The sequence below is a fragment of the Athene noctua genome, chromosome 21, assembly GCF_965140245.1.
Source record: "Athene noctua chromosome 21, bAthNoc1.hap1.1, whole genome shotgun sequence".
Lineage (NCBI taxonomy): Eukaryota > Metazoa > Chordata > Aves > Strigiformes > Strigidae > Athene > Athene noctua.
In genome coordinates, this window is record NC_134057.1 from 1,991,412 (window position 1) to 2,009,186 (window position 17,775).

General features: G+C 40.1%; 1 protein-coding gene across 3 annotated transcripts in view; it reads left to right on the forward strand.

Annotated features, from left to right (window-relative positions):
- Window positions 1-17,775, forward strand: part of PRKG1 (protein kinase cGMP-dependent 1) — a 527,419-nt gene that overhangs the window by 496,628 nt on the left and 13,016 nt on the right. For all 3 annotated transcript variants that reach the window (XM_074924173.1, XM_074924172.1, XM_074924171.1), the window contains 3 exons: window positions 11,384-11,523; window positions 15,592-15,681; window positions 17,575-17,716. In XM_074924173.1, coding sequence (XP_074780274.1) covers window positions 11,384-11,523; window positions 15,592-15,681; window positions 17,575-17,716 — 372 coding nt within the window. The remainder of the gene's footprint in view (window positions 1-11,383; window positions 11,524-15,591; window positions 15,682-17,574; window positions 17,717-17,775) is intronic.

The following is a 17,775-nucleotide window of genomic DNA, read 5'->3' on the forward strand; positions in this document are numbered from 1 at the left end:
TGACTTTTTCATTGCTTGAATGTGTTATGGTAGCCTGACAGTGCATAGCAGCACTGGAATTTGTTCCTGGAAAACATTCACGGTTTTGCGCTTTCCAAGAGTCAAATTGATCAAATAAATAAAGCACATTGCAAGGAAGAAGATTTTTATAGCTTAACCTCAGCTGCTGTGGGTAAGCCCCCCCCAGGGCAGCTCCGTACCCTTCAAGAGGGCAACTGGTGGTGTCTGGTTGGAAATTGGAATGTCTAGGTCTTAGTTTGGGTCTTGCTGGCCAAGGAGGAATAATGCTCCCATTGGTGTGTGTTTTAATGAGCAGATGTGGTTTGTATCAATACACACCGGTTTTCCAGAAACCTCTGTGTATGCTGCCTGTTTGGAGAGGTCACCCCTTCAATGCATTCATACACAACATGGTTTTTAGGTGAGACAGCCTAAAACTTATATTGTTTTCAATTGTACAGAGATTACATGTGGAAATACCTTTTTGTCTTGCTTTTCTAGGTAGTTTTATTCTTTGTATGTCAAGAGACATTTCCAACAGATTTGCATTGGTATTGTACATTGTTTGGTCAGGTTTTTGATGGCTACCTGATGGATCTTGCAACATGCCTTCTCCTTATAGATGCTGTTCTCCTCCTTCATCCCCAGCTGGACTGTATAATCAACTTTTATCCAGTCTTCTCTTGAGAAGAGAAACCAGCTGAGTAGTGGCTCTGCTATTTTAGATGGGGATTAGCTCTGCCACTGGAACAAGAGCCAATAAAGGCTTTTGTTCACTTACAGCACGACCTGTGTGATCCTCAATGTTTGAAAAGCAAACAGGCAGGTCAGAGAGACCACAGTCTGCCCAGGGCTGGTGGTGGAACATTCCTAGGAGAACCCTCCCGCATTTTGGAGGGCTGCCAAGTAGGTGCAAGCTGCTCCGAGACATGTCTTGCCCAGCTGGTGGACACCTCCCTTAGCAGAGCAGAAAGAAAACAGTAGGAGCAGACTTCTTGGTTTTTAATAACATGGATTAACTGATGCATCCACTATTTTTTGCCACTCAGCTTCTCAGCACTGTGTCAGTTCAGCATCTCCTCTGTTGGGATCCAGTAATACATTGGAATAAGGATGTCATCTCCGGTTCATGTCCCATGAAGCACCACTTTGCAGAGGGCGGGGATGTAGGTCAGGTGTCCTCAGCCTCCATAAATCACCTGTCCTGAACTTTATTGTTATTGTCTTTGTTCTTTAATTTCTTTTTAATTTAAGTCCTGTGTTTCTAATCATCTGCCCCAGGTCAGTTATTTTGGATTTAAATCAAGATTATTTTAGACAGCTCTTGAAATAAATATATTGGAGTGTCTGAACATACAGGATTAGAGTCATTATTGTGAAATCAATTCATGCAGGTGATGGCTGAGCACAGGTAGACTAAAAATCAGGTCCACATCTGATGACATGCCTTTTTATTATATTGATTTGCACGGTAATCGCTTCTAACAATCACTCAGCGATGGGGAAGGAGATTTTAAATCATTCCTGTTGTTATAAATTCGCAAACATAATGTATTTTGTCAACACCCCATAGCACGTTTAATTGAGACTTGGTTTCAGCTACACCTTTGTTCACTTCTCAGGACAGTTAAACCAGTGAAAACCTATAGACTTACCCACCATCCCTGCACATACACAGTCTTGGAGAGAGCTGTGCCTTCTGCCCTCAGGTTACCCCGTAACCCCGTATGGGTTTGGACATCCTGAAGGCAGCAGGCAATAGGCAGATTAAGGACAGTCTCAGTTTTTAGCCTTGACTTCACAAAACATTTAATCATTCAGCAGTTTTGCGGAAGTCGGTGGCACTTAGAGCACATATTTCAACCATACGATCATTAAACCTTGGGCTGGAAGGGACCTAAAAAGATCATCATACAGGCAGAGTCAATACACCTAACCACTTCTGACCAGTTTTCCCTAATTTGTTGTTGAAGTCTCTAGGGAAGGAGGTTCCCAGGAAGCTTTTTCCTAATATTTAACATCTCCCTGCTGTAGCCTGTAGTAGGCTTGAAATACAAATGCCTGTAACCCTTGAGGATGGGTTGTATGGATTTGAACACCATTATCACATGAACCCAGAGCTCTTCTTTAAAAGAATAAATGTTCTTCTTTTGAGCTTTACATCTAATTCATGCTTTCTAGGCCTATGATCACTCCTGTTCCTCAGTCTCCAGCTGGCTTTCACCTCTTTGGAGCACAAAACCAGACATGTTAGTCCAATCTGGACCTTCCTCTGCTCAGGCAGAGCTGGACAACTAGGGACAGCACTTTGTCACCACTAAATGGTGTCTGTTTTATTTCAAGTCATCTCTTCAATTTGTAAAAATTAGTTTGAATTCCCTTGCTCTTCTGAAAAGTGCTCCCAGCCCTCACGGGCTTGATTTTAATAGGTGCAAAGTTAGTAACATTCTTCTTAATTCAAGGACCACCTTGAAGTCCTTTTGGCTTGATGGTGGCCACTAAAAGCTAAACTTTATAATACGGTGATGAATAAAGACACATAAAAACGAAGCCTTAGTTTCAGCCACATTTTACTGGGGCTATACAAGACCTTTTTAAAATGGACAGTATGGCATTTTTCATTTTTATTCATGTTTTAAGAGAAATCTGGCCAGAGATTATGAGTGCAATCAAATTTATTATAGCCTCTAGCCTGTTTTGTAAACAAAACCATTAGTGAATTAATTAGATTGTGAGGAAAAAACCACCATAATTGTCTTCCAATGGACTGATAGATGCATAATTCAGATATTTATTAGTGGAAATTTCCAGCTGTATAGATATACTTTTGTTCTAGCTATTACAAAGTTTTTTATTAGAAAGATCAGTCTTCTCTTTGAAATCTCTTTATTTTTACTTTTAATTGCCAGGAATCCTTTAGCCTTCTTCCTGTTGAAAGAACAGGCATTTAGGGTGCATTAAAGATGATGAAATTGAGATTTAAGTAAGGGATTTAAAATCAGGTACCTGAGTAAATCCCACATTCATCTGACAATGAAGCTGCTGATACTGAGCTGAGCAAACTGCTGGTTATGAAGATCTAGCCCTTTTTTTTTCCCTTCCCTTCTTAACTGTATGCAAGATGCTTAATTTTAATGATAGTCAGATGGGGCTGGACCATGCAGCGCTATTTTTTTTTTTCCCCTTGATTTTTAATTCCTAATGGAATTAAATACATCTTTTGTAGACGGAAACATATTCTTGAGCTTGTCTGCTAATGGAAAGGGTGATGTCAAAGTTCAGAAAGACGAGATGCTGTTTGTAGCCCATCAGATATTGTCAGAGGCCAGATCAGGATATGAGCTGTCAAGGCAGAGGCTTCAGCTCCGGTTGGAGGCAGGAATAAGACATAAAAATAGGTGCTATATTGCAGACAAAGCCAAACTCCGGAGCGGCACTGGTTCATGTATGAGGTTAGAGAGTTTAGGTCCATGTGATACTTTCAAGAAACCACAGTAGTGAGTTTTTCTATTCGGTTTTGTATATTTTAGCCATAGAACCTTTGTACTATTTACTTTTTATTGGAATGATTTTATACATGAAACAGTTCACATTCCTCACTGCTTTTTAGCCTTTTCCTTCTAGACATTTTTGAAAAATAATATTTACTTCTGGGCTTTATAGAAAGACACAGTTTGTAATACATTTCCAAATGCCCTTGCTTATAAAAAACTTAGTTGTGCACGTTGTCAAGCAGTGAATATCAATTTTCAGTACAGAAATCAAAACATAGAATTACAGGTTTTTGCACACTTGAGTATTTGATTAAGCAACTTTAATTGTTAAATAGCTGAGGTTTTCTAAGGGCTGTACATTTTTTAGTGTATACTTAGGTGTATTCATAGAGTGTAATTTCAATTTTGCAATTTATTTTCCTGTAGAGTCCCATAGTGCTCAGACTGTGATAGGACATTTAATGTTTTCCCAACCAGTTAAATCTAGACTTTTTCAAAGAAAATAAGGTCACTGTCATGGACTGTTGCCACCCTGCTGCTCACTTGTAATTAATTCTTGATTCATCTTTCAAAATTTCAGCCTACAGAATACCTTTAAGACTTCATTTTTACTCCATGATTTTTTGCTCCATCTTAGGTCTTTTTATTTAGTCTTGACCTATTTTCCAGCCTAACCCAGCCCAATCACCATGCCTGTTTGCATGCAGCATGCAACTAACCCTCATAATGTTGAGCATGAGGTGGAACAGATATAGTGAGAAACAGCATGTAGCCTGCTTATAATTTGGATATGCAAACTGCAGTTTCTCTTTAAGCCTTTGGTCAGGAGAGTGGCTGAATCTGGCCTTAAGGAGATGTGCAAAGTACCTTCAAAACCCTAACAGAGACCTGCAATACTGAGCACCACTGTAGGCTTGAAGACATAAATATGTGCGAGATATTCCCTCGCTAGAGTAATAAAAAGAAATGGCTGGTAAGAAAGCAAGTTGCAAGGGAAAGAATATTATTATGGGGAAATCTGTTTCATCCTGGAAGAACATAAATATATTTAGTACTAAAAGCATGCTGTACTCTGACGGGAGACGTCACCGCTTTGTTCATGCAGCAGTTCAGCTGTTGGGATTAGGAGAGCTCAGCTTGCAAGTGCTGTGCTCAGCAACAGCTGCTGCTATTTTTGTTGGTTTGAATGCATCTAGCTAGGAAACGGTGGAAAATAAAGGACCTTGGATATACTCAGCAAGCAAAAGCATTTTGCACATCGGTTCCCAAGCGCTGCAATTGAGTCGGTTATTTTTTAATATGATACAATGGTTCTCACATTTCATGATAGCAGAGATTTCTGGCTCCGTTATATCCGAATAATACACATATAGCAAAATGCACAGCTAACAAAAGCCCTTTGTAAATGCATCTTTGTCATTATAGAGGTATTTCCGTGCCTGCACGTGTAGTTCAACAGGAGACATGAGCAAGAAGAAACTTGTCTGTGTGTTGTGGACACGAGAGCTCAAGAAAAGCTTCTGTCCAGCTCCTAAAAGCTCAACATTACTGTGTGTTTAGGAAGAAGCCATGTCTCCAGAGTAAATGAAATATTTTTTACTTGCACAAACTCTGCTCCCTGTGTGTTCCCATTTAGCTGAAAGCCCAGCCAGCTCCCTTGAAGATCAGCAGAAAAGGGTCCTGAGCAAAGTTTTTGCGAGTGTGGTGTCCAGAAGCTGTAAAAGTTTGTGTTCAAATACCTCCATTGTATCAATGCGAAGAAATCTGGAGATTTTTGAGTGGCAAACACCATTCCAGTTGTAACCTCTTTGTAGCTGCCAGAATGAAGGAAGGATAATCTATAAATACAAATATGTGTTCAGCTCTGCTTTCATGCCCTTGGGTCTGTTGCTCTTTCATGGCTTCAGGGGTCTGCACAGTGTAAAATAGTGGCAAATATTGTCTGTAGCATCTCCTTGGAGAAAAACCCATAATCTTAAGGCTTCTTGGAAAACCCACAGCCATGCAAGAGCTGTAACCCACAGGCACAACATCTGTGGTTAATTGGAATTCAGAAAATCAGAAGTTCTTCGCTGTCTTCTCCTAGAAGATCATGCAGGAATAGAAGGACCCCTGACGTGAATGACATAGATGCAGTTAAAATAGTATATCCCCAGGCTAGGCATGGCAAGGTTCAGGCACCTCACTAGTCTTCACTGAAAATAAATCCTTCTTTGGGGAGTTGTTCTACATTCTGGTAAATATTTATTAACGTTTACAGTTTCTCAAGGTCAGCTTGCATTGCATCAGTTCAGCTCTCACTGGAGTTACACGGAAATTGCTCACATTTCAGACTGTATATAATACACATATATGATTTATAATAAACAGAGGCAGAGAAAGAGGAAGGGTAAGAAACATACAGATACACCAGTTTACTCTTTTTTCCACTGAGGTCTGGATTTTGTCTCATCAATATCCCTTTTCCTGGAAAGTCTGAAAAAGCACTAAGGTGTAAAAACATATTTATTTGTACATGAATTATAGCTGTGTTTAAAAAAAATAACCAGGCCTTGAGCATACTGTGTGTTTTGGAAGTTGCAGTTTATACACCATAAAGCAAAGCGATGCTTTTGGAGTGGTTCCAGCGTTTTCATATAAGCACAGGGAGCCCAGCTGAGGGTCTAATGAAACAAGGACTTGGGAAAGCAAGAGATGTCGCATTTCTTCTCTTTCTCTTGTCCTTCTCCTTCTCCTCTCCATCTCTCCTTCTCCTCGTCACTTATTTTCTCTTCCTCTTCTCCCCTGCGTTTGCATCTTGTCCTAATTTTGTAGTGTTCCTCCTCAGGGTAACTTCTCCTTGAATGTATTTTCAGATAGTGACCCATCTGTTTGGGTCCGCTCAGGGGTAGCTTTGTCATCATGACTCAGACTGCCAAAAAAACACCTGGTGACATGGGAATGGGGCACCATGCTGAAGCACAGCCAAAGGCCGTGACACCGGGTGGATGATGCTTCCCACACGATTGCAAAGCATGCCGGGGGAGGGCAGCTGTGGGGCTAGCACAGAGGAAAGCTGCTTGCTTCAACTCCCATCTCCCCCCCCCCCCCCCCCGATGTTGTGTGGCTTCCTTGCTTCAGAGGTCTAGATGTGTGTCACGTGGAGAACAGGAATAGCTGCCTCTTCGTGAAGCTGTGAGCTTGTATGTTAGAAAGCGGCTAAAAATTGAAGGAGTATGACTCTCCCCATGTCGCCTTGTCCAGTTAATACCTGCTGGTTGAAGATGCAGCCACAGCCTAAATGTGAGTGTGATTATCCCATCACCAAAGTGCTTGGACCAGAATATTTTGCAAAATTTGTATTTATATATTTATTTTATATTATAGTCATAGTTATATTTGATATGCATATAAGCATGTATGCAATATATATCTTATATATTTTTATATTTATGCAAATATACAAAATAAATCCAATTATTTCAAATTCTATTTTGCTTCTACAATTGGCTCATTTAATTATAAACAACATTTCTGCTGTTATTTTTGTCACTAGTATGCAGTTCATTTCCTGGATCAGAATCCTGCAGAATGACCTAATCTAATTAATTTTATCTCCCCTATCTCTGGCTTTCTACATCACCTCTCTAAGGTGGTGTTTGGACTTTTTTTAACTATGCATCCAATTGCATTTTCTTGTGCTTTGGAGAGAAAATATATTCCTGTTCCACAGCTGAAAGGGCTTATATCCTCCAGAGATTCATTTGTAACACAGAGGGCAAGAGCTCAACCAGATTCACCAGGAGAGAGTCTGTCCAGGAGAGCATCAGTATATCTTTACCAAGGTTCACTATTTTAGGGATTATTACACTGGAAAGCATGATCTGGGTCTGCTGTTGGCAGAGGTTTGCTGTTCAGCCTGTTTTGCATTTTGCCATTAAGCCTGTGCAAGTTGGAGGCAGAACTGCAGGCGTGGACCATGTGCCAGAGCTCAGCCATGGGATGGACATAAAATGGAAAGCTGAAACGCATGTATGAAGGTGGAGAGAAAGGGAAGGAGTATACTCAGTGCTATAAATTTTATGTCTAATTTTTCCCCTGACACTGGGCCTTTCAGCAGATATGCAACTTTAAAATCATTGTTAAATGTGGATTTTGATGTTTGCTCTTATCATCAGCACACTGAATCTCCAAGAGAGATAATTTTGGAGATTTTTGTGCTGGTGAAAGTGCAATGACTGGGTAAGGTCAATGCAAAGAGAGGAGTGAAAAAAGGAGGAGGGAAGGGACCAGAAATTCTTTTAACTTGGAAAAAAAAAAAAAGGTTGAGGGAGATGGAGGCTGGTGGTTACCCTGTGTTGATCTTCTTAGTGGCTCAGATGCTCTAGGAGAAAAGCGATTGAAACCCAAGGCTCCAGCAGGTCTCCGCTGAATCAATAGTCCCGAGGCCTTTGAAATGTAAGATCTTGCTTCCAAGTGAGTGAAAATGATCCCATGATCTGTGTAGCAAGGATGGCTCCTTTGTAAACTGCCTTCCATGGAAAACTGCACACTTTTCCCTTTTCTGAAGCATTTGTGAGATTTTTGTGGTGGGTTTCTTTGGGAGGCTGAGCTTCCTGCACAACGCATCCACCTCCTTCTGTGCCAAGAGTCAAAATCCTTGTGGTTTCTGTGGCTCCTTGTACTATTTTTCTCATTATAATTGGAGGACAGGGTTTTCTTAGCAGCCCTTTCTCATCTTCTCAACATTAAACCTTTTTCTTCTTTTTTTAAATAAAAAGTCCAGGTGACCTCTGGATATATTTTCTTCTACTTTTGATGTGAGATTAGGATTAGACATGGGATTTTTTTCTTTTAACTATCATAAGCTTAATATTAAAAAGTACTGTCTAGCTTTACGTCATAAAAATAATCCTCACAGTTACCACATTTGACAAGAACAGCAAAACAAGGGGAGGACTCAGGCATGTTGAAGAAGGAGGAGAAGTTTGCAGCGTTCATTTTCCAGGTGGACAGCCAGGTGATCCAAAATTTAAGCCTCAGATTTTGTACCTTGGCATCTTGTTTTGGTGCATCATCACTTTTAATGCAAATTAATCCCCCTATGCTCCCAAACTCTCACAAATCCTCTGCCTTATGAAGCACAACAGGCATGGGAATGGAAAATGGATCTAAATTATCCTGTGGCATTAGGTCCAAGTCTTGCCTTAGCTAATTGGAGCCACTTGATTGTTCTATGTTTAAACAATTTTGGCAGTTATAACATCATCAAACACCAAATAAAACCCCTGCCTTCTGCTTCCTTATAATAATTTCCTTTCCTGTACTTATTTTGAAGCTGTGCAGGTGCATATAGGAAAGCAGGTTACTTCCCCAGACTCCATCATGTGCCCAGGTATCCCTGAAAAAACAGTAATTAATAAAAGAAATAGCCTTTTTAATGAAAGACACAAAAAATAGGTAGTCAGAATCCATGGTATTAAAATGATAATACCAGAAGGGTACACATGGAGAATTATTCATACTATCCTTTATTATAAAATACTAGATTTTATTCATCTGAGCCTTCACCAGGTGGTGGTGTTTAAGACCAACATCTAGTACAGATTAACGTCAAGAAAATAGGACTCTATGTTTCAAGTAAGTTTTGAGTGCTAAATACCTTTTTCTTTTCTTTTTTTTTTTTTAAATGTTTCGTGTCCAGATTGACCAAGAAGTGTTCAAATTTGCTACTGGATCTACTTTCTTGGTTCCACTGTTCATTTATTATTTGTCTGTGGACAATGTAACCTTAAAAATTACAGGCTGAAAGAAAACAAATCTCATCTGTAATATCTAATGGGGATTTGAACAGACTTTTGTTTGAAATAATTTGTGTGACAGCTAATTATGCTTGTCCATCACCAGATGGACAGGTCTGATGAGGAACCGGGCCATCTGTATTACCACCAAAAGCAACAGGGATAAATTCTCCAGAAGTATATGCTTAGTCATACTAAACCTTTTTTTTTTTTTTTTTTTTTTCAAGTTCTGGTAAATTCTGCTCAGCCCAGATTTTACCTCAACTTTTATCATGTCTTCACTCCCTGTGTGTGACCTCGCTTTTATCCCTGCTTCCCTGAAACAGCCCGGTTTCATTGAGATGGGTTAATATCTAATAATTTAGTTCAGCGGTTGAACTAAAGTCCATATGTGATTTATTCAAAGTGAAAAAAAAAGAAAACCAACTCTAACCCCAAACGAAAAATGTTTTTATCACTTTCAGTCTGCCATAAATGCAGAATTTCTTTCTGCTTCGAGCTGTGGTCAAACCACATAGCAAAAGCAATGCTGTGTAGCAGCAGTTCAATGAAGAAGTGAGCAGCCCTACTGCATAGATGAGGAAAAATGTTTTTCTTTATTTTATGTGGATTGTTTAGGTCTTTGTACCCTGTCTCCCTGAAGATTAAATGGCAAACACAGGCTTCATGCAAGGATAATAATTACGAGTCTCAGTGTGAAATGCAGAATAGAAGCTCTGGAAAAAGATAAGTTTTATGTGGTCTTGGAAATGCTTGCAGCTACAGGGAAAGTAAAAAGCCACAAATCTGGGGACCAAAACCCCAAGTGGCTTTAAAACAGATAGAGAAATTCATACCTATATACATATTATAGAACTTAATGATGAAGTCTTTGGCCATAGATGGGTCGACTCTTGTTTATTAGGGTTTATTTCTGAATGGCTTGTGGTGCTGTTGGAAACCTCTTTGCCAGCTGATAATCAGCCTTTTGGGTTTGATTTTCTTAAACTGTATGTGTCTTCGTGGACATCAGATTATCAGTTTGATTTCCGACAAAGACAGGATGATGAGGAAACCATGCCTCCTTGTATTTTCTCTGTGACATGAACCATTACGTGAACAAAGTAGATGCAGAGGAAACTGTTCAAGGGTATGGTATGCAGCCTGGGAAAAGTGTGGAAGGTATCATGTCTCATATCAGCCCACATTTCTGTTACCAAGAAAATAAAAAAATAGATATGAAATAAATTGCAACTTCATGAATGTTGTCTCCAAATCTTAAAGGCGAACTGGGTTTCTGATGGTGCTTGATGACAGACAAGCCACTTGTCTGCTGGCTGAATCCAAATTCCTACAAGAAAACCAGAATAGAAGTGGCACCTCTTACTATAAAGGGGGAAACGCATTTAACTGCTTCAGTATTATTGTGAGCAGTTGCTGGGGGAATTTAGCTAACTAGGAGGCCTGGGAGTTCAATGACAAGGTTCCTTTCTTGTTTGGTGGTAACTAAGAGGGGATGGCCAAGACGGAAAGGATGGCTGCTTTCCAGCTGTCTTTGGGATGGGTACCAGTCCCTCAGAGCAGGCTGGGGATGGCTCAGGGTTCACAAGTTACCAGGGTTATGCCAGCAAGCAAGCAAACAACTCTCTTCAACCTTGTCTTGGGAAATCAGGCTAAAAATAGGTTGCTGAGGCTTAAGGTTAAAAGTAAAGACGTGACCAAGCAGTGCCGTTGAAAAGACAGCTCTGCTCGTCCTCTACAAACATCCAAGGACTGCATTTCCCTGCCAGAGCCAATGTATTTGTTACTATCTGTAGAAAAAGGCTTTGTGAACGTTGTACATTAGCTAGCAACATCTTCTGACCTGAGAGCGACACTGATGGTTAGGTTTTTCCCTAAAACACATGCAATTATAGAAACAGCTTTTTTTATTTAGCAATCCAGCAAGTATTTAGAAATCTTGTTCATACCAAAGTGAAGCTGGTGACTGAAGAGGTGAGAGGAATTATTTGAAGGTAGGGTGGTGAGATTTGAAGGTAGGGAGGTGGAATTATTGGGTGCCCATGCAGTTGGTCTGGTCACAGTTTGGCACTCTGCTTCTAACCATTACATTTGCCTGCTTTACCCAAGGTCCAGCTGAAAAGCGAAGAATCAAAAACATTTGCCATGAAAATACTGAAGAAACGTCACATCGTGGACACAAGGCAGCAGGAGCACATCCGTTCGGAGAAGCAGATCATGCAGAGTGCGCACTCAGACTTCATCGTAAGGTACCATCCCTCTGTCTTAGGTGCTGCCGTAGGGGACTGAAGCACAGCCAGTCTCAACATTTCATAAAACCACACAGAAATAATCCATCCATCCATCACATGAAAAACTGCTTTAGCCAGAGCTTCCCTGCAAGGTACTGCAGATACAGTGCTTGGAATAAGGTCTTCTCCAGACAAACATGAGATTACTCCATCCATGGGGGATATCCACCCAAGCCTAAATTTAATTCATGTCTTAACTGGTTTGCACTGGCCCTGTGCCATGCTCCCATGGCTTTGTGGCTTCTGCAGCCAGCACACCCGTAGCCTGCAGCCTGGGCAGAGCTTGCCGATGCTGGCAGGCAGAGCTCCACGTACATATATGCACCATGACTTTGCATTGCCCTTGCTCAAGGATAATTTTTTTTTTCTTCTGAATTTCTGAATTTTCCTTCCCTCAAAGGGAAGCTAGAAGGCAGGGTTTAATGTTTTGAGACCATGCACTGCCATGGGAGTAAAGAGTTGTCTCCAACGCTTCTCTTTAGGGTGTGTTAGATAAATCCCAATCAGCATCCCTTCGGCTAGTCACGGGCGAATGCAACTAAAATCATCTCTCTCCCCCAGACCTAAGCAGATGCAATTCTTCGTGAATAAAATCAGGTGCCAACCATTTTGGGGTTTTTTAACCCTAATAAAGAAGTTCTTTGACTCTTCACAGATTGTGAGTAACTTTCAGCAGGATACAGAGATGGTTCTTTATATGGTTTAGGTCAGGGTAAGAGCAGTGGGTGGTGAGGACCCCCGGCAGGGCAATGTATTTCCCTGAGCTGGAGGTTTCTAAAAGGGCAGCCTTTTATCTCAGCCACCCTCAAAGAGAAGCATGAAACATTTGCCTTTTGCCAGAGGAGATCAACCCCGCTCCCAGAAATTGCTCCGGAGAGACATGCTTAACCCAAGGGCGAAACCAAACCCCTGTGATAAATGTAAAGGCAAGCACGTGGCTGGGACAGCCACCCATCACTCGCTGAGGGGGTGTTTCCTTCCCAGGCTGATCCCTGGGATTCCCCCAGAGCCTGTGGCTTCGTCTCTGATTCATGGGTGACAACTGCAGCCTGACACCCTACCCGACTGTAGTTTCCTTCATGCTGTAATATTTGATTCACAAACATGCCCCCGTTACCTAGGCTAAAGCCAAATATACCTCGCAGGCTATTTCAGCCTATAGATTTATTTTCTGAAGCCTGAGCTGTCGGAGGATAGGGATGTAAAGGGAGGTGAAGCGCAGGGCCAGCCAAGCGGAGGAACATTTTGACACCATTTCCAGAAATGCCCCCTCCTAAAAAAAAAAAGCCTGAGCTTGCAAATATTTCTTAATGGTGCCACTGATATTCATAGCTAACAAAATTAATACTTCATTCCCACTTTTTATTCTTTCAACAGGTGAGTGAAAAAGGGATGTGTTAACCATAGGTCTTTTCCTTCCATATCATACAATAATTCCCACCCTTTACAGTAACAAGCCTTCATTAACTATTTTTAATACCCTGTGCAAATTCTGCACTGGGAAGGGACTTCCTAGGTCATAAAGTCCAACCTTTTACTACCACATCTGCTGCAACTAGAACGTATCTGATTTATCAAACTCTTATCTGCTTTTCCCCCTCACTGTTTCTTTTGCACATCCATGGGGATTTGAAGTTGTCTTATAGTTACTATCCTAAAATTATTCATAACCTGTTTATACCCTTTCTGGGACCAGCTGGGATAATATTTTTCTGGTATGCTATGGGCAGAATTCTTATGACTTTGATAAATTAATTGTGTTTTGAGATGTTGGGTGAAAGGTGAGTTTAAAATTATCTTGGAGCAAGGACACAAAGTCTGGGACATCAGGGAGAAAGACAAAATTCTGAAGGAACTCATTTATTAATCATGAAACTGTTAAAAATCTGTGAAGAATAGTTCAGTTTCATTATTAAAATGCAGTAAACCAGGCAAAAGAGGCAGAAAAGGCCAAGGACCACTAAATAAAATTTACTTGTAGATAAAGTAAAAGAAGCTCACAGAACAAAATGCTCTGGGTTTGATAAAGAGCCAAACAAGTGTTGAGCAGTGGATGTCTGCACTGGATCTGCAAATATTTAGATGAATAATAAAATAAATAAAAAATGAATTCAAATATTATGACATTTCAAACTTAAGACTGCTTGATCTACTGAAATAATGCAATTCCATCACGTATAAATGTTATGCTTCCATTACAGTTGATAAACAATATTGATTTTTTTTCCCTGCATATTTTAGGCCAGGTATAATGCCCATAAAATTTTATGGAAAGCAGTTTTTCATCAGGGCTACCTTAATTTGAGAAAGTAGTGACTTATTTAAGTAGTAATTGCCAAGCAATTTAAAAAAAAATTAGTTATTCTCTGAGCTTTCTGTAAACCTTAATGTAGATGAAATATTTATTAAGATAAATTGTATTTTGTCCAACTGGCAAGAAATAGGACTTTTTTGTTAAATTCATAAATTTCGACCGTATGAAATGGTCAGTGAGGTTGTTCCAAATTTTTCTGAGAAGTATATCATAACTGAAGTTTTAAATGTCAACATAATTAATACTAGAGTAAGGAAAGATCTGAAACACTGGTGTTTTGTGGGGTTTTTTTTCCTTTAAATTTTGTTGTGACTGCAAGTAGTATCTATTAGCTACAGAATATTTCCCAGGTCGATAAGCACTGAGCATAATTCAGTACCCAAACCCCTGCCTACATCACAGCTGCACCTGCTGGGATCTTTTTCTGTTAAACATGTCAAAAATAGAGCGTGTAACTGCTGCTAAGCTGCATGCTGAATGCTACTCAAACACAGATAGGAGACAAATGTTGTCTGGCATTGTGATGTGAAAGTGTATTGGAGCCAATCTGTAGCTGCTGGGATGTTTCACCACGTACCTTAAGTTAATATTTAACTTAATGCCTTCAAAAGCAACCAAGTCATGCTGTGTTTTCCCCCCAGTCCATAAAAGCTCCATAGAAGATATTACTAACTGGATTTATCACTAGCTGGGAAGAGCTAGAATCTGCAAAACCACCTGTTTCAATTTATATTGTTTTGCATCAGCCCTTTAATTTTTAACTCTTGGAAACTCCCATGAATACAGCAATTACACCATAGCAGAATATCCCTCAACATCCCTTTATGCTGCAGAGCTCAGATTTTTAAAATTAATTTCTAAATAGTGCAGCTGCAAAGAAACCTTTCCAGAATCTGCATACATCAGGCTCATTCCTGCAGGCAACCTGTACTGATGTAATCACAGACGTAACAAGAAGTACAAAAGTGGTTCAACATTAAATTAAGTAAATGCTAAATTCCGTATTTGTATTTCCATAGTTTTATAGTTCCATTCGTTAATATATCATATTAAACACAGAGCATGGATTTTACTGCACAATTTAAATTGCACCTGAGAGGGAGAACAGTTTCATAAAGTCTGGCCCATCTATCCCTTTATGCAACTTTTCCTCCACATTCACTCCCTGGGAGGCAGAGGAAGAGCACTTTTAAATACCTGCATGTCAGTGCGTTCTCTTTAAACTCTACCAGATCAGTGGGTTTCAGTTCTGAAATTAATCAAAAATTGGCTGACTCTCCTTTGAAATGATCAAATGGAGGGAAAACTTCCAATCTGCAGCCAGACTCTGTACCATGAATAATAAATGATATGGACGTTATAAAAAATGGTAGGAAAACTCCTCTTTCAAGCACATCTGGAAAGCCAAGAGTCAGATTATGCAGTTAGAAATGGCAGATTTTATATATAGCACGCAGAGTTGTGATGACCTTTTCTTCTGAGGTCCATGATACACTTCACCACTCGGATGCCCGTCCTTTTCTGCTGAAATATTTGCCACCCGAGATAAGACATTGAAATGATCACCTTAAATGTAGCACTAGCTCTGAAACATTTCCCTTAGTCTTGTGGCGCTTCCTGGGATGGAGCCCACGTTCCGTGGGAGCGGGAATGATTGGTGTCTTCACTTGTATTGTGGATTTATTTATGATTTCCTCACTTGCCAATGACAGGCTCTACAGGACGTTCAAGGACAGCAAGTACCTGTACATGCTGATGGAAGCCTGTCTAGGTGGAGAGCTCTGGACAATTCTCAGGGACAGGTGAGTTGTAAGAAACTGTTGTCCCACAGAGTGGAGTATTTTCTAATATGCCTCCACATAACCAAAGGTCTTTATTTTTCATGGGCAAAATCTAGATCTTACCATGTTATGTTTGATTTAAAATGACAGAAAGGTGAAAAGCTACTCTTGTTCCTATGCAGTTGATTAGGAAGTGAATCTAGTTATAACTGAGAATAAGGACTGATTTAGGTTGTGTCCAGCATCTACAGGGCTTTATGTAAGTAGAAACTTCCCCAGAGCTACTTTGTTGTGGCCTCATTGAAAAAAATATAGAAGGTAGTGATGGTAGCGATAGTAGTCATGTGATAAATATCATCTATGGCAAGTCTTTGACTGCCCTTTTCCTGTGTCTTTGTCTTTAAAAGGTACCCCTAAATAGCGGGCAACATATTTTAATTTTAATCAAAACAACTAATTGTTCAATTAAATAGATTTTTAATTACCTAGAACAACAACCTTTTGCAACCACAGAAATTAGGGCTGTGAACTGTCGTCTCAGTGTTTGCTCTGCTGCCCACCCTCTGTGACTGTGAATAGCAACATCCATCTCTATCATGAGATGGATATCACAGATATCACCCATCTCTATCATGAAGGCACTGTGATAAATAATATCTATTCATATTTCTTAATATTTGTGACATAGTCAGGTATGATAGCAATGAACAGGAGGAAGTCAATAGTTCTGCATGGGCTTTTAGTCCAGATATCACATACTACACAAGGGCCGCTCATCAAAGTGGGAAACAGGATCACGCACCAAATCCGCGCCCTGCAAGGAGCACTGTGCTATTGGGATACAGAAATGACATGGAAAAAAATAGTTAAGAAAGCGTGTAATTACATACCACGCCGTAATGCACAAGCAAATGTGTTCCTGGTATTTCCTGCCTTGGGAGGGTTTGACCTTGCAGCGTTTGGTTTTGGGTGTTGGTGAGTAGGTGGCGGGTGGGTTGTATGGGTGCACGTGGGATATGCACATAATATGCCCGTGGAGCAGGAAAAGATACAGTGAATTGCATGTAAGTATGTAGTAGGCTCATAACTGCAATATAATTTAATTAAATTTAGAAAGTAAAAAGAAATGCATCAGAAAGGTTGATCAGAAAGCAAAGATCAAATTCTTTTTTAATTACTTAGAATTTTTTGTAATTCTTTCCTAACAGCATGCCTTCTCCAGACCGTTAAAACGAGAACTGTAGCAAAGTTAGCAGGTGCCAGGTGGTATTTCACCTTGTCTTTGTCAGAGCCTGATGATTTCACCTGTAATTCACTCAGCTCTAAATTGTGGTTCTGCTGCCACCTAGCTTAGCTCCCACCACCAGCTCCTGGCAGGCGGGGGATATGGTTTCCTTCAGAAAACTGTTTGAAAATTGGTGCCGAAATGAGGATCCAAAAGTGTAGTTTATACTGAATTTGCAATTAACAATTCCAAGTCCCAGCAACTGTAATTGTTCTGCCTTTTGTCATAGTTATGAACATTAGTACTGGAGTTCTCAATCTCCGCAGCTCAAAAGAGGTTTAGCACCCAAAAGTTATAGGTTATAATAATAATAAAAAAAAAAGAAGATTGCTTTTTGCTTACAAGACAATGATTTGTAAATTTTACTTCTACAAGAAGAAATTATAAAATAAAGCCTAAAATATTTTAGCTATGAATGTTTGATGTGAAGGTGGATTGAAGGCAAAGACACTAACTTCCAAAATGGAAATGCAATTAAATTTATATATAAAGGTAAGCTTAGCAACAGGCAGTTTCAGGGTATTACAGTGAATCTACTGAATTGTGTAGGTATTTTAACAGTAGGGTGAGGTCCAGTAAGGGAAGAGATCTCATCGCTTTATCCTCTTTCCCTCTCTTGTTTTATGTAGAGGTTCATTTGAGGATTCGACAACCAGGTTTTACACAGCATGTGTGGTCGAAGCTTTTGCCTATTTGCATTCCAAAGGGATCATTTATAGGGACCTCAAGCCAGAAAACCTCATTCTGGATCATCGAGGTTATGCCAAACTGGTGAGTGCCCGCAATATCTGGTTTGCCTGAAGAAGCCACCACAGCTGCCAGACATCTGG